General features: G+C 41.4%; 1 protein-coding gene across 2 annotated transcripts in view; it reads left to right on the top strand.

Moving 5' to 3' along the window:
• arb2a (ARB2 cotranscriptional regulator A) overlaps positions 1 to 12,917 on the top strand; it is a 106,929-nt gene that overhangs the window by 78,639 nt on the left and 15,373 nt on the right. Inside the window, exon 11 of one of the 2 annotated variants that reach the window (XM_079577230.1) lies at positions 505 to 568. The exons of the other annotated variant lie outside the window; for it this stretch is intronic. Within the exon in view, the coding sequence (XP_079433356.1) occupies positions 505 to 527 (23 nt within the window). The 3' untranslated portion in view covers positions 528 to 568. The remainder of the gene's footprint in view (positions 1 to 504; positions 569 to 12,917) is intronic. 2 annotated transcript variants of the gene reach the window in all.

Here is a 12,917-nt window from a genome sequence, read left to right as displayed (position 1 = left end):
TGGTGAATGTATAGGTCATCTGACACATGCTCTGCATTAGACTGAACACAGCTATCTCTTCTTGGTCACTAAAACACCATGTTCCACACTGAGCTGTGTGGGTGTCTAGCCTTAAGATCTACCAGTGAATCAGCTTCAAATGTCACCTCGCCTTTATTTCTAAACCTACATACTTTTTCATGTTCAAATGTCATTTTTTCTTGAAGTTTGATGTATCTGGTGCTGCTCTAAAAGACAGTAACCTTTTGAGCCAAGCTATCGGGCCTCACTTCTGAAACTCTGGCTATGCCTATCATTGTTCCGACACTGACCTGTTTGACACAGTGTCCATCTGTATGTTTGAACTATTGACTTGTGCTCTATTGACTTTTACTATTTGAACCGAGCTGAAAAGATGTGAGTTTGTGGCATGTTAGCAGAGCTGCCAACTCAGCTTGTCTCTGGTCTTTTGGTGGCAGCTTCAGATGTCAAAGGTTGACGCGGTCATCTTTGTGTCCTTGGCAGCCGGGCAGGTTCACAGGCAGTAGCCATTGTGGCGCGGGCCACAGAAGAGCGGCGGAGAGCAGAGGTGAGAAGGTTGAGGAAAGGTTGAGGGGAAGGCTGTCAGGACATCATGGGCAGAAGCTTCAATCAACACATGCACAGCTCCAAACAGCCATCTCTCTTTCCACTGCCATGAGTGATGTTGTCCTGGGAGCTATGATAGTATGTGCACATTCGCAGAGTATTTTCAACTGCTTTACAAAAGGAGGCAAAACTCATAATCCAATTGGCTTTCTTTCATTCTTTCATCTTTCATTAACATACGCTGATACGTCCCGATTAGATTGACCATAAGTACTATACAGACAGACCTAGTATACTGTGGGAGAGAGTGGGAGAGACCCTGCTCAGTATGATGTGTCTTTCCTTTCCTTTCCTTTCCTTTCCTTTCCTTTCCTTTCCTTTCCTTTCCTTTCCTTTCCTTTCCTTTCCTTCCTTCTTTCTTTCTCTCTTTCTCTCTTTCTTTCTTTCTCCCTCTCTCTTTCTCTCTCTCTTTCTTTCTTTCTTTTTTCTTTCTCTCTCTTTCTCTCTTTCCTTCTCTCTTTTTCTCTCTTTCTTTTTCTCTCTCTCTTTCTTTCTTTCTTTCCTTCTCTCTTTCTTTCCTTCTCTCTTTCTTTCCTTCTCTCCTTCTTTCTTTTTACTGTATTCAGCTTTCTGTTTGTATTTGTTTCTCCACAAAGGTCAACTTCCTAGCATTTGGTAATATCCAAGCACACCCTGAATTTGATCACTTAGGACCACACTGTTCACTGCTAGAATATGTAAATTGACTGGAACCATTCCTTTTTCTGAAACGGTGTCCGTATACTATGTTAGAGTAGCTCCAATGCTAACAAGTGAAAATGTTAAGAACTGAGATGGTGGTCAAGTGGGGTTGCTAAGGTCTTTGTACCACTATTAGTTTGAATATTGTGCTGTCTCACACGCAGTTCAGAGACAGAATTTCTTGAAATGTCCTAACTCTTCTGAGCTGGTGATATTTGGATGGTTAATGCTCCGTGTGTTATATTTTGTCGGCGGAGGCGTTCTTTGTCCAAATACTGTACATACGCATGCGCACGGACCTGGTGTTGGGTGATTACTCATTGTCCAAGCTGATTATTAATTACAATGGGAGAGCCCTCTGAAGGTAAACACTGATTAATGGCTAACAAAAGTAAGTTAATGTCTTACCTGTTGTTTAATTACCCACCCTGCTCTGGTACAACAACCCAACACAAAGTAGTAATTATCTCTAATGGATTGTTGAAAAAAAAGACTTCTCAATATAAACGGTACCACTGCTATGTGCAATATTTTGATTAGCTCATCGCTCTTGCCTTTTTACAGTCTTCCGCAATTACGCAGGAGAAAATTGTTTTCTACTTTTTATTAAAACAGCACGGACTTGGTTAAAAATGTGATGCAATCTTATAATAGCGTCAAGTAATAATTTGCGCACGAGGACTTGAGAGGTCACGCCTCCTTGCTTCTTTACCTACGGCGCATCCTTCTGTGGATGAGGGTCTTTAATGCATCAAGATGGCACATTAGCACAAAGAAGGAAGCATTGGAGTGGAGAGGCGGATAGCAGCGCTCAGAGCGGTTCTGGGTTTGACCTGACCACTGATTCTCAAACTCAAGTATAAAAAAAACAGAAGCTCAAGCCAAACGAAAATCATACAATGTCAAAACCAGATTTAATTGAGGACCAAGCCAGACAAACAAATATTGATCGTGAATAATTGCACAGCCCTTATATACAGTTTTTAGAAAATAAATCAATTAATAAAGGTCTTTAAAGCCCCTTTACTCTGGAGATGCATGTTCCGTCAGTGTACTACACCGTAACCTTTACCTCACTGATCCATGCACTGCTGACCAAGAAACATCTCTATCTGTCGGCACCCATTCACCAAACACCAGCGCTCTCATTCATGTTCACTCTGAGAGGAAACTACATTCAAAATAACCTCACCCCTCCCAGCCAATATTTATTCAGCTTGGGCTGGTGGATGTCCTAACCATGTTGGAAGATGACGTGAAATCAAGTCTGCGTGCGTGTGTGCGTGTGTGCGTGTGTGCGTGTGTGTGTGCGTGTGTGCGTGCGTGCGTGTGTGTGTGTGTGTGTGTGTGTGTGTTTTTGCATTTGTGTTTTCATAGACTAAATAAATAGTGACTTAGGAAGTAGACAGGGAAACTGTGGTAAACCTGACTCTCAGACCGCTGACCTACCAGCTTGCTGCCACAGTCACTTTTGTGGTTGAGCTATACTTAAGTACAAATGCACGCTGCTCAAGGTTTCATTTTATTCATTTTACCCAACACCACATTATCTGGCCCGAAGATCCAGCAGCATAAAAACTGATATATATTTGAATAGCTGTAGTAGCAAGATGCTATCGACCTGAAATATTTATTATTTTCATTTGATTCAGCGTTACATTTGACACTGCTGATGCCATTTCTTCCTATTGTGCTGTGATTGATACAGCACTGCCCCTGGTCACTGCCATGTCCAATGAAGACCTGGCAAATGTTTTCCTCACGTTCAGTGTCTCTGAACTGACTCAACCACTTTGATGCTATTCTTTGCCTCACTTCTTGAGGACCGTCCCTGTTTATTGATCCATTGTGGTGCTTTGCTTGTATCTTCTCCCAGATTAGAGAGATAAGTCAACAATGTCAATAGACATGTGTCTGCTCCAGTTTAAGACAAAGCTTGTACCATTTGTAACTGACAAAATGAACATGATCAATATCAGCCCCACCATTGTACAACACTGTCAAACTGGTGCTTTAGCCACTCTTTTATGTGACAAAGACACTTTTTAGAAACCTTGTTGATATGGAACAATTGAGTGACAGAGGAGTAGACATATCATTGGGTGTACTTGGTCTACCGGTTAAAGAACATGTTTAATCCCAACAGTTATGTTGTGTAGTCCTCTGTGACATGTGCATCTGTGAAGAGAGTTGAAAAGGTGTGACGTGGTTTATAATCACATTTCCCATACAGTCACCATGAATTATCTTTATGACCATTGTGATTATGTTAACTAGAAATCAGCTTGGTAAGCCGTGTCTGTGATCTTTCGTTCACCCCTGAACTAGGTAAACTCTCGACAGCCTTTATTCACTTACTTTCTTATTGGTGGATTTTCTTCTATTATATTTCTCTCTACTGTAGACTGCTAAAAGCAAAGGCAGTGAGACATAAAGGGAAAGCGCCTGGCATGCATAAATGAAAGTTCAACAAGGTTCAATGAAACACTTATACAATTTGCTGCAATATAGTAGGCTTTTATAATCTTATTATCATCTTAGTACCAGATTTGCCCATGAGGGCTGTTCAGTATTCACTCTTATTAGCTCCGCAGATTTGTCCATTTGTCCTTCCACTACCCGACTCTCAGCCAATCACAGGAACCAAATCTGTAATAAATACCCCCCGCCTTCCTGTTTGACTTCTTTTCTTCTTGCTATACCGCTATGCTTCGCCAGTGGCAAAACACAAAGCATTTCACTCCACACTCCTTTAATAACTGTATATATTTTTCTCCTCCTGAAAAAGTAATTTAGCTTTAATCACATTTGGAATTACAGTATGTGATATTTCAGAAATATGTTTACGCCCAAAGATGGACCCTGGTGCTGCTAATATGTATAATGATTGTTCTTTGTGTCCTCTGTTTTCTGATTGGCTTCGTGTCTCTGTGCACTCAAAAATATCTATCCACATTTCTGCGCTCATCTGTCTTAGTCAGTTTCTAATCTCTGTCGTACAGGCTGATATTTGTTTAGGCAGATAGTGTTTTAATCTGCTTTGGTGCTCTGTTGTCGACTCTTGCCTCCCTCTGTGTTGCCAGGGTCAGATGGGGGAGCTACCGTACAGGCTACAGTAGAGCGGCGGAGCACGGGCTTGCTGTTGAATTCCCAAGCCTCTTAGCTGCTGTAGGTATAGTGTCCATCCCTGGTCACTCAGAGGGCATCCCCAGATTAGTGCTTCATGGACATGGATCTCATTTGCCCATATGGCCTCTTCTCATTGAGTTGATATAGGCTCTAATCCGCCCAGCCTTTACCCCTGACCTCGACATGTGGCAAACTGCTTAGAGAAGCGAACACACAACCCCGGCTCGTAACACATTTTGATGGCGCCAACACAGACCAGATCAAACTAGAAAAAAATGAAAAAGTGTCCCTATTTCTGATCTATGATAATGGCTGTAAATAAAATATATATATATATTGAATTGTCAAGGATACCACTATCGGATGCTGGGTTCTTGTGCCTAGATATAGATTAGTTTTAGGTATATATCTAATCCAATAAGCCTCTGCAGAACCTAAATCCCAAATAAGTTGCCTTTACAAAATGCCATGAGCGGTGTGAGTGAACCAGCAACCACTTTAAGATATTTATGGAAGCAAAAAGTAAGAGATTGTTTCAAATTGACTGCATAAATAAATCTTTCTCTTACATGACCACACTTTGTGTTTTTAGAATATAACAAGTGAATTACTCCAAACTGAGATTAGCTTCTATCTTATCATATCATTTGTATAGACGCTTGCAGTATAATTATGTTTTTAAAAGCCATTCGGAAAAAAGGAAATATCCTTGATTCATTGTCATAGTGAAGTGGCAACATTTTGAGTTACTTTTTCTGTTTTTTTGTTGTTGTTTTTTTTGTTGATAGAATTAGTTAAACTGTAATATTTAAAACTTGTGAATATGCAGCTGTGACCTTGGGTCGGTTTTCGGCTCCAGACTGTCAGATAAAAATATTATTTATTTATAAATATTTATAACCCTTCCTCCTTGCCACAGTAGACAAATAGCTGGTTTAACCAATGTGTGCTTATGGTATTAGAGAAATGCGGCAATTAGAGGGAGTGTTTTTTGTTCTTCTCTCACATGGATAGCACAGAGGAATAGAGGGAGTAATAAACACAGCTGCTTTATGGCCAGGGAAGCAGCAATTATAAAGTGCTTAGGGAGTTGTTGTGCATATTGTACCTGGGAGTAATGAGATCGACTGCACGGGCTCGTCACTGATGCTATGGCTCCTAATCCTCGGCCCTGGCGTATTACTTCACTTGTTTATCCACCAACATCCTCTGACCGTGACGCCCTGGCTGTCACTGCTCTGGGGCAGCACCCGACAGCCTTTGACCCCCCACCTGACTTTTGATAAGGGAAGTGACAGACACAAAGTAAAAAGTGGTCAACGCAAAATTAACTATGCTGCTCAGTATGAATCAGTATTGTTTTTATCTTTTGACAGGTTATAGTGTCACTTGATCTTTTGACCATGACTCTTTATTTTTTTCTCCCTAATTTTGAGATGATTATTTCGTCTTAGTCAAATACCACTATTATGCAACCTTTTTGGTATTCTTTGATATTTGAAGATCCACACACACCTTCAGCTTGCCAGTGTTGGCTCCCATGAAGAATGCTGTGTGCTTCCCTGTTATCATGTTGACCTAGAGACACACTGGTTATCACCTCGGTTAGCCTCTCAGGGCTAAACTACAGAGCCAACGGAAAAACACCACTTCAACTCCCCGGCCTCTGAACATGTATGCTGGTCAGCTGGTATGTCCGCCTCTATCTAATCAACAAAGGACAGGCCGCTTGTACAGAGACACACACACAAACGCACACACGCTGCATCCATGATCACAGATTCAGCCATGTTCCCAGATTGTGCGACACATGTACACACACTGATACACCCCAATTTGTCCACTCAGTGTTGATAATAACTGACAAGGCTGTAAAGTTGTCCGGCCACCCTGAATTTCCCAGAACTGACTGACTGAGTTTTTGGAGCAAGGCGTCAGCGTTTACTAGGCTAAATGAAAGTTGGACAGTGAATGGTGTACATTTGTGTGCTCTTTCCTCACAAGACCTTGCCCTTGATCACCAAGTTCCGTGGCCAAAGAACTGTCATTTCACCTTTAGAAGAGGAGACGTTTCTCTTACAGCTTCAGATGCAAGAGTTGAGTCAATGCCAGTTCCAAATCCATCTTTGCTACCATTGTAATCCCCTTTTGTTTGGATTATGAAATGCTTTATTCCTATCGCCTGCATGGCTGCTGACCTTCAGAAAATGCATAGAGCAGCTCCCCTTGCCCCGTGAACAACATGTGGTCAGATTAATAACCCTAAACAAAAGCAAAGATTACCTTGCAAAAGGGAAAGGTGGGGTCCAGTACATTGTGCCTAAAAGACTTCATAAGTACTAAGTGAGGTTGGCACCAGCCAATGGAGCTCAGTCTAGTAGAGTTGAGAGGAAGTGAATTGCATTTGGCACCAGGCTGCTATCAGGCAGTAATTAGTATAGCTAACATCCCTGATGAAGGAGTCAAGTCTAGGTCAGAGTAAAAAACTTCAAGGGTCTTAACAGAAAAGGGTTGGAGGCCAAGCCATGCCCCCTCCCTGGCTGAATATAAGCTCATGCCGTGCCTGTTCAGATTTGCTGAAATCTGTGTCGACCTTTGACCACAAAGTGTCATAGTCAGTCACATGTCAGACTGGCTCCTGAGGGGTGCTGCAAATGTACTCAATTTAGATCATCTTGAATACTCAAGGCCATCATCACTTAGTTGTATAGTCTACCTAAGGAAACTCTTGTGCTGGCACTCAAGTTGATTCCAGTATGATACAACATTTAAAACAAAAATTATGTCATGTATTAAACACTAAGTATATGTTAGAGACCTTTAATTCTCTCATGCATCTGCAATATTTTAATATATTCAAAATTAGTGGACAAATCACATGGTAATCTGTGATGTTAAGTGAAGCATTTATTTTATTACATTTCGACTCAGAGACAAAAACAGCGATTTGAAAGATTTATTGACATATATACTTTGGCGATCAGACCCCAGCAGAATACATAAATATACGGATTATAGTTAGTAGGGATGAGCAGGTTAGAGTTAGGGATGTCTTCCCCCGGAGCATGGACACTGGTGGTGGAATGGGAGACCAGTGAAGGATGTAGCAGGGTGAAGCTGTGGACAGAGGAGGAGGCGAAGGGGTTGAGGTGGGTCACAGTACAGCTGGGAAGCTGATGAGCCATGAACGCTGGAGCCGGACTGCGCTCGACAAAGGTGTGTCTCTGCACTGATACGTTGAGGTGGAGCAGAAATTAGTTTCTAGGTTGAATTTCCGCCTAGGCTTCATATGTGAAAGTGTTGTTAAAAATACATTGTCATAATGGGTCCATAACCTTCACTCAGCATGAGGTTAGTAGCAGTTTGCACTACAGCAGAAAATGTCAAAACAATGTACAGTATCTAGAGTGTATCTCCTTAGCCTTCATCTTATGATATTTTTATGAAAGGCTATGCGTTGGTCTACAAACAATACTGCCATTAATCTTGGTAATGTACATCTGACCACTGACCATTAAACCCTGCCCCGCCCCTGTGGTAAACCCCTGATTATAGCCCACCCATGCCCAATAGACGTACCCTTCTTGGAAATGATATTATGTTGTTTGGATCATCCTCCTCGTCTTCCCTGATACTGTAATCCTATTTGCTCTGTCATGTGTTGGTGTTCACAGATGGTCTGTGTATGCACGCTGAGGTACTGTGATGTCCATACCTCCCTCAGCTGTTAGAACTAAGGGCCAGTTTTAGTAGGTACAATCATCATCCAGAGACACACAGTCAACTAGTGTTAAACAAGATCTTCACCTAATCAGTCAAATACCTTATGCTCAAGTTTCACACTGCAGTCCTGGTTTAGTTCTGGTTAAGTCCCACACACACCACATATTTGTTTCTGTCTTGTGTGGGATTTTTGGTACAGTTATTTCCAACTAAAACCCAAAGGTAAAACTTGGATCCATGGTTTAAACTTGGATTCAAACTCTCATTTAAGTTCTACTTGGAAAGCCTAATGTTTTTGGTCATGTTAAAAGTTACAAAATCCCTGTCCTCGGGCTTGTTCTAATTAATATGTTATGCTCAATGTCTAAATGAGAACAAATTTGGAGGATTGGCTGGAACGGGATTGGGCCTGGGGCTGAAGGCAGAAGTTCCCACCCATTCTGAGCGGAGGCTGACAGAACCCAGCAGGAGACAGTCTCTTGGCAGGTCTCCAATAGTTGGCGTCGCGGCGTCCACGTTTAGTTCCAGCTGAGTGACCACAGTAGGGACGGCCGCGCTGCCTTCACTATGACCTCGGGACTGAAGACCACTGCTCGCCTGTTCCACCAGCCTTTTTCATTTATTCTTTTCTTCTCTTCCCCTTTGTAGTCCCATAATGTCTTCATAACAGCCAAATAGAGATATTTTGCAGGACGAGATAATAGATTAAATATTTTCCTCATTATCTTCATTATGGACTTCTTTTTTTCACGGTAACATGTAAAAAAAAACGAAAAGAAAAAAGATAACATAATAAAGAAGCTTCATTATTTTTATTTTTTTTTCTATTTTTAATCTATTGGATTGAAGTTTGGCAGATTCAGAAGAAAGCTGTAGTGTAATGGTGAAGGTGTTCATCTGGAATTTGAAAGATTGCTAGATGGAGCCCAGCCTTAACAGATACCGCTGTTGTGTACCTGGGTAAGATGACCATTATTGCCCAGTTGTGGCAGGAAGGGCCTCCGATGTGAATGTATATACTCATTACCATGCGAATGATGGTGCCTAATAACAAATAATGAAGGTAAATGGATAGATTCAGTGCAGTTCTGGTCCAAGAGTAACTAATGGTTTCTGGGACAATAAAACATAACACTTGTCTTGCCCTTTCAATAGGATATTTTTGTCTTTAGGCTAACTTTAGTTGTGCCAAAACATTACTTGGTGTCGATTCTGTGGGATGTAGTGATTTGTGCCTGTATTGATCTTCATAAGATATGCATATATATGATAAAGGATCATAATCTAAAGAGAGAAATAGAGTGGGAGTGGAGGTTGTGGGGTTAAAGGAGGTTAGGTCACGCAGGAAGAGAGCAGCGATGTTTGTGCAGAGTTTGTCAGAAGGCAGATAGCAGTATCAAGATTGGGTATTGATGAGATAGAGAGCAGGCGAGTGAGCCACAGAGGCTTGAAATCAACTGTGGAGGCACACGAGCAGTCATTACAGTGACATCGTCTGGCCCGTCTCAACCTTGGGCCGCTCAATAAGCTATTATAACCATGCAAATTGTGGTCAAATCAACAGAGCTGACATATTGGTGTTATATTTCTGTGCAAGCACCATGTTATGCATCATTGTCGGGACTAAGCACAACCTACATAGTGATCTTTGCTCTGTAGTTTTTAGGTAATCGTTTTTCTCACATATATTGTGAATTATTATTTCAAACAAGTTATAATTTCTATACAATGTCAAATCTCGTTACAATGCACATTGTCTACATGCATTCCTCCCCCTCCTCCCCCTCTCTCTCTCTCTCTAGATAGTCTGATGCACATTCAGGCCAGAGTTTAGATGATGTAATTTGGGCTAAAGGCTGTGTAAACATGGTTTTGACCTTGGTTTTAGATTTGTCAATAGGACTGTGTTGGAGAACAGAGAAGAGGATTGTGTGAGATCGAGCGTGATGAGCCTGGACTATGATAGCTGGAAGTCTCTTTGGCAGAGTGAATGATAGTGTAATCTCTGAATTACCACTGACTTCACATTTGTATTTTCAATGAAAAGCAGCACACATTGACTTTATAACATTTTCACTTAATTCTTACTCACTTGATCAGCACAGTGACAGTAGTCTCGATACTGATGGTTGAGTGTCCTCAACACAATCATTTTGTCAACAATGACTTTGTAATTTAAGCTACCACTTCTGTTAGTTCTGACCACATGGACAATACTGACCACTTTTGAAGCTGCTGTTTTTCCATTTGTCGAGTCTCTTCATCAAATTAAAGATCCCACTTGCGCCCCCAATGATAATAATACATTATTTATAACAATACCTTGTTTTACTTGCATAAATTGCGTAAAAATAACAAATAGCAATAATTGTAGGTAAATGCCGATTAGAAGTTGTACATTTGGGAACCACTGGTATAGAGTAGTATAATTGGGAGTGAGCACATAATGCTCAGCTTATGTTACTTTAGTGACCATTCGTTTGGATATTTGCTCCCTGTCACAGCATCAGAAAATATAACACACAAATATTTGTCGGATCTAATATCAGTCAATGCCTGAATGTTAGCTCAAAGTGATTCGAATGCTTGTCTGTAATACTAACAATTTTATGTGAAAACTGCCATTTTGAAACAAACTTTGATGCTCAGTGGTTCACAGATGGGCAGTGATTAATCAGGGAGGTAACTGTGAAGAAGTTTGCAATTAGACTGAAAGCTCTGAGGCATGCTAATTGAATCAGAAAATTAGCAACAGCTCTTTACTGGTCTGTAATGGGCTAGCCACTTGCAGCAGGTGCTAGCCCACTCAGCTGTGGAACAAGGTATTTAAGTCACATTAGTAGCAGTAAAATGTGCCTTAATATGGAACTGTTAGATTTTCTGCTTGTACTGACTGCCTCTGACACCATGAACAATGAACAAGCCTTTCCACTTGGCAGGAGTTATCGATATCAGTGTATTTTTGGGCTTCACTACGTTAGAAAAGCTTTACTTTTGTGAGCATAAATAAATTCTGTCTTGTTGCAATAGTGCTAGTTACTGTGTGACAGTGCAAAATACTACCAGCATGTGATCTGTAACTAAATGTACATTCGAGGACAGTCGATGTGAAAGTGTCTTTTTCAGGGGTCAATAAACTTTTTTTTTCTTTTTTCCCCGGAAATTTCTTTTAATTTTGTACCAATTTGTGCATACTTTGCCCCAATCAAAATCCCTAAGAGTGTGAACAGTAGCGTCTGTTCTACTGGTGTTTACGTTTATTTATTTATTTAATTTGCCATATCAACCACTCCTACCAGTCTGTCTGACTATGAAAGATACCCTCACTTGCTTCAAAGAGAGAATTTTGTCAGTAGTTACTAAGATCACACGTCTGAGTAGTACATCGTAGTGTGTACCATTTAACGGACCACACTTGACTAACCGGTTTAAACTGTACTTGCAATTAAGTGCTAGTTCACTGCTCAAAATAGGGGAATGCAACAAATTGAGGATCGGCTCAATTTTTCCTGACCAAAACAATTGCACCACCACCTTTAGCTTTGATTACAGCACACATTCGTTGTGGCATTGTTTCATTAAGCTTCTGCAAAGTCAGAAGATCAAGTTTTGCATTCTCCAGCACATCTTGGAATGTGCCCGTACCAACACGGAAGAAGAAATCCATTGATGGAATAACCTGGTCATTCAGGATGGTCAGCTGATCTCATTCTGTGGGAATATAGTGTTGCTAAACCGAGACCTGACCAACTGCAGCAACCCCAGATCATAACAGCTAACTATTTTTTTGGGCCAAGGGTGATCATTATCTTAACACTTTTACAATGGAATCAAATACAGACTATTTAGTAGGAATTTAGGCAAATGAGAAGTTAAGATGTTTTAGCAATCTTCCTTTAACTGAACGTGTGCCTGGTCAGAGTCCTCCCTGTGGTGATCTCAAGGATGCAGCAGACTTTATAAGAGGCCTATCAAACTATGAGTGACCCTGTTGCATTGCACTGGCCCCTTTATGTACTGCGCTCTGATGCAATACACTGTAAATACATTAAACCAAACTGCAGTTGAGGAAGGTGCTTATCCGGCATCTCTGTTCATCTCCTATGTCTCACCTCCTACTCCTATGGTCCTGTTTGTTTTGTTTTATTTCTTTTCCCGTTTTTATGCTGTTATCTCAAACTGTATTTACGCCGGAGTCAAAGTTGCATCAATCAGCCCAATCTCCTGCTTCTTAGCTTTACTGCCCGTCACCCTCTTTCCTCTCACCGCACCCCTAATACCCCTCACCTCAGCTGGCCATAAGTCCTGCGTTGGGGTCAGCGGGAGTGCCAAAGGTGTGATGAGTGACGTGGCACTCTGGCTGACCCCTGCAGCTTGGCAGGGCTGCCTCCCTAATGAGATTAGCTGGGTAATGCCGACTCTGTGTCTGTTTCTCCTGCCGCCCAGCCCGGCCCACCCTGGGGCCCTTTATTTAGCCAGCAGCAAGAAAGGGTGTGCCAGCGTTTGCAGGTCGAGGGCAGGACAGGGCCCATAAGCCTAGTGGCCTCCCTTTTCCTTTTCCCCTAAGCTTATATATCTGAACAGCACACAGTGGGTTTAGATCATTGAAATTCAACTTTTATCGTTGTATAATCTTGTGTTAAGTTTTAATGTTTTTACGTTCTTGAAAAAATATGTTATACAAGTCTTACTGAAAATCAAAGCTGCTTTCTCCTTGGCTTATATCATCTCTAGGCATTTCTGTAGCCTTTTTTTTC

The sequence above is a fragment of the Gobius niger genome, assembly GCF_951799975.1.
Source record: "Gobius niger genome assembly, chromosome: 1".
Lineage (NCBI taxonomy): Eukaryota > Metazoa > Chordata > Actinopteri > Gobiiformes > Gobiidae > Gobius > Gobius niger.
The sequence above is the reverse complement of the archived record's forward strand: the minus strand, read 5'-3'. Positions and strand labels throughout refer to the sequence as shown.